The sequence below is a fragment of the Dipodomys ordii genome, unplaced genomic scaffold, assembly GCF_000151885.1.
Source record: "Dipodomys ordii isolate 6190 unplaced genomic scaffold, Dord_2.0 Scaffold44, whole genome shotgun sequence".
Taxonomy (NCBI): domain Eukaryota; kingdom Metazoa; phylum Chordata; class Mammalia; order Rodentia; family Heteromyidae; genus Dipodomys; species Dipodomys ordii.
The window spans coordinates 2,817,325-2,820,864 of NW_012267260.1; the positions used below are offsets into that span (position 1 = coordinate 2,817,325).

The following is a 3,540-nucleotide window of genomic DNA, read 5'->3' on the forward strand; positions in this document are numbered from 1 at the left end:
GATTCCTCAGCACCACATAAGCAAAAAGAAAAAAGCCGGAAGTGATGCTGTGGCTCAAGTGGTAGAGTGCTTACCTGGAGCTGAAGAGCTGAGGGACAGCGCCCAGGCCCAGAGTTCAGGCCCCATGACTGGACCCCCCCAAAAAAACAAAACAAAGAAATGGGGGATCAGGAAGCAAAATAATTATTCTATAAGGACTCTAGCTCTGCACGTCTGTTATCATCTTATAAGTAAGTTTGGTATAGTAATAGTAGTAATATAACACACACTATAAAACTTACCATCTTACTCCTCTTTAAACGGATAGTGTGGTGGTTGTCACTGCACGCAAACCATTCCATCACCAATCTCTAGAACTTTCTCATCTTGCAAAACTGAAAACTCTGAGTCCACGGGTCCACGGCTCCCGTGTCTGTGCCCACCGGAACACAGCTCTTCTGAGCCCTCGGCTATCTGAGGGGCAGAGAATCCCCTTGGTGCAGAGGAGAAGGCGGGACCCTTTCTGAGCTGGGGTTCTGAGCCCGCACTGGGTATCTGTGGTGACTTTGCCCGGCCTTGGAGGCGACTTAAGAAGGTACCCGGCGGTGTGACACCATCTTCCTCCCTGCCACAGGCTTCTGCTGGGCTTTGTGTAGGACTGGGACGATAGTCCTTCCCCCAAAACTCCTCACGGAGAGAGGCTCATTCCTTCTCTCAGGGTCGACTGGGGTGGCGGCGGTTAGAACTCGGCATGGCCCTGTCTTTGGGCGCGAAGTCGGGGTGCTGCGTAGATGTTGTTGCATTTGCTGCTGGCTTCCCAGCTCCCGGATTCCTCCATGGGCAGAGGCCTGGGCTCCGCTCTGCCTGGGGCCGGATCCCCGGCCTCTCCTGGGGTCTGTTTGGGGGCTTCGGCTCTAACAGTGCCGTCTGTGCTTCGCTTAGAACGTGACGAGGACCGACTGGTTCCAGGAGTGGCCGGACTCGTACGTGAAGCACGTGTACAGCTCGGAGGACCGGAGCGCGCAGCGCCACCTCAGCAGCTGGGCCATGCGCAACACCAACAACCACAACTCCCGCATCCTCAAGAAGTCCTGCCTGGGCGTGGTGGTGTGCGGCCGGGACTGCTCCACCGCCGAGGGGCGCAAGATCTACCTGCGCCCCGCCATCTGCGACAAGGCCCGGCAGAAGCAGCAGCGTGAGTGTGGCGGGCTGGCGCTGGGGGAGCTGGTGGCGTCCCCCCCCCCCGCCCTGCCTCGGTGGGCCTCACGTCCCCACACATCCCCAGGGCACGCGGCCGTGCGGTGTGGAACGGGCTCAGGGAAAGCCAGCCGTGTCTGCACCCCCAGTATCCATCCACAGCCCCCCCCCCCCCGTCCCGAGCTCCTACCAGGAAAACTGCTATGTCGGGTTGAATGACCTGACCCAAGGTCCTCCCAGTTGAGTGCTCAAGGTGCTTTAAACCTGGGTGAAAGAACGAGGTAGGCCTCGCTGCCGTGTGCAAAGATTAGGAGACACGCGTGTGTGGCCGCGGCCACCCTGGGGCGTGGGTCTCCACGCGGCCTCCCCAGATCGGCGGGTCCATGCCATTCCGTCCCGGGGGTCCCAAGCGGCCTGTGCTCTTCTGACTTGGCCACACTCGGTGGATTGTGACCGCCGCGCTCGGCGTGCAGCGCCCCGCCCACTGTGCAGGCGGCCACCCCGGGCTCCTTCCTGCTCATGTGCGCCCCGGGAGGACCTGCTTTCAGCCATCCTCGCTTTATCTACTGTCTGTCCTCTCCTGTGGCTCGCTCGTGGCCCCTTCCTTCTTCTCGGAGAATGAGAGGCTTCCTTTCCTCTTCTCAGCCGAGACTCGTGAATATCGTGTGTGCATGGAGGGGGTTCTGCTCAGAAGAGCTCGCGGCCCGGGCGACGCCCGCTGGCGGCCGCCGCTTTCCCGGTCCGCGCTGGGACGGGGCCTGCGCAGCCTGGGTCAGGAGCCCCGGCCGGTCACTTCCCTCTGTCCTTCCCCAGGGAGATGCTGCCCCAACTGCAGCGGGCCCCTGAAGCTGATCCCCTGCCGCGGCCACGGGGGCTTCCCCGTCACCAACTTCTGGAGGCATGACGGGCGCTTCATATTCTTCCAGGTGGGACCGCAGCGCGTGCGTGGCTTGTGCAGAGTGTCTCACAGCTCAGCTCACGGCCCTGGGGCCGTGCATGGCGGGCTGGGGGGCGCGCGTTGGGGTGAGGGGGCTGCACGGCGGGGTGGGAGGGGGCCGAGTGGTGGGGGGGCTGCGGGGAGCTGGCCAAGGGCCTGCACTCGCTCCCCAGGAGCCCACCCGGCCTGCACCCCACTCTGGGGCTCAGCCCACAGCCTTTGCGCTAGTTCTGGACACCCCCAACAAGGGACCTCCCAGAGCCCCAGTTCTCTGTGGGGGTATGTAGGAAATACAGCAGGGGCAGAAACCAACAGGCAACAAAGGCTGTCTGCTGGGCAGGCTCCAGCTAGATTAGGGGAGGTTGCGCAGATAGCGTGATCTACTTGTGCATGCTTCTGTTTCCTATCCTGTACTGGGGGTGATGATGGTGATGATGGTGATGATGATGATGATGATGATGATGATGGTTCTGATGGTGATGATGATGATGGTGATGATGATGATGGTGGTGAAGATGATGATGATGATGGTGATGATGATGGTGGTGGTGGTGATGATAGTGGTGGTGGTGGTGGTGGTGGCGTGTACCGAGGAGCAAGCCATGTTCGTCGGTGTCCTGCTCACCCACAGGGAGCATCACGGGGAACGAGGGGCAGCGAGCAAAGGCGACAGCGTGGGCATGGGGTCTGGGGGATACCCCAAGGTCTCTCTCATTGGATGCCACACCCAACCAGGAGACCATCTGGCCACACGTGGAGACCTACAATAGGCCCCGCTCGCTGCCCAGGGCGCGCAGCCCGGCCACCGACTTGATTTCTGTCCTTTTCTTTTCTTTGTCTTCTTGAAGTCAAAGGGAGAACACGATCACCCCAGGCCCGAGACCAAGTTAGAAGCCGAGGCAAGAAGAGCCATGAAGAAAGTCCGCATGGCCTCCGCCTCAGGCTCCTTAAAGGTGACAGGGAGCCGGGGATCGCAGGTAAGCCGTTCCCAGGATGCTCCAAAGGCACCCAGCCCACTCCCCCTGGGGAAGGGCAAAGGCCAGCTCCTCTACTGGCCAGGGGGTGCCAAAATGCAAATACACATCCATGCATGAGGCCCTGGCTTCGATTCTTCAGTACCACATACACAGAAAAAGCCAGACGTGGTGCTGTGGCTTAAGTGGTAGAGTGCTAGCCTTGAACAAAACAAAAGCTCAGGGTTGGCGCCTAGGCCCTGAGTTCAAGCCTCAGGACTGGGGAAAAAAAACCCAAATATGTATTCACCAAAGGAAAGGAGATTTCATTCTCAGTATCTACTGGCTTTGAATCATGCTTACAAACGTAAGTTCCTTGGGCTGGGAAGGTGGCTCAGTGGTAGAGCGCTTGCCTTGCATGCCTGAGGCCCTGGGTTTGATTCCTCAGCACCACATAAGCAAAAAGAAAAAAGC

The 3,540-nt window shown here is 59.6% G+C and overlaps 1 protein-coding gene across 1 annotated transcript in view; it reads left to right on the top strand.

Moving 5' to 3' along the window:
- Positions 1 to 3,540, top strand: part of Gcm1 (glial cells missing homolog 1 (Drosophila)) — a 22,825-nt gene that overhangs the window by 15,856 nt on the left and 3,429 nt on the right. Inside the window, exons 3-5 of the mRNA XM_013019233.1 lie at positions 922 to 1,174; positions 1,990 to 2,102; positions 2,962 to 3,090. Coding sequence (XP_012874687.1) covers positions 922 to 1,174; positions 1,990 to 2,102; positions 2,962 to 3,090 — 495 coding nt within the window. The remainder of the gene's footprint in view (positions 1 to 921; positions 1,175 to 1,989; positions 2,103 to 2,961; positions 3,091 to 3,540) is intronic.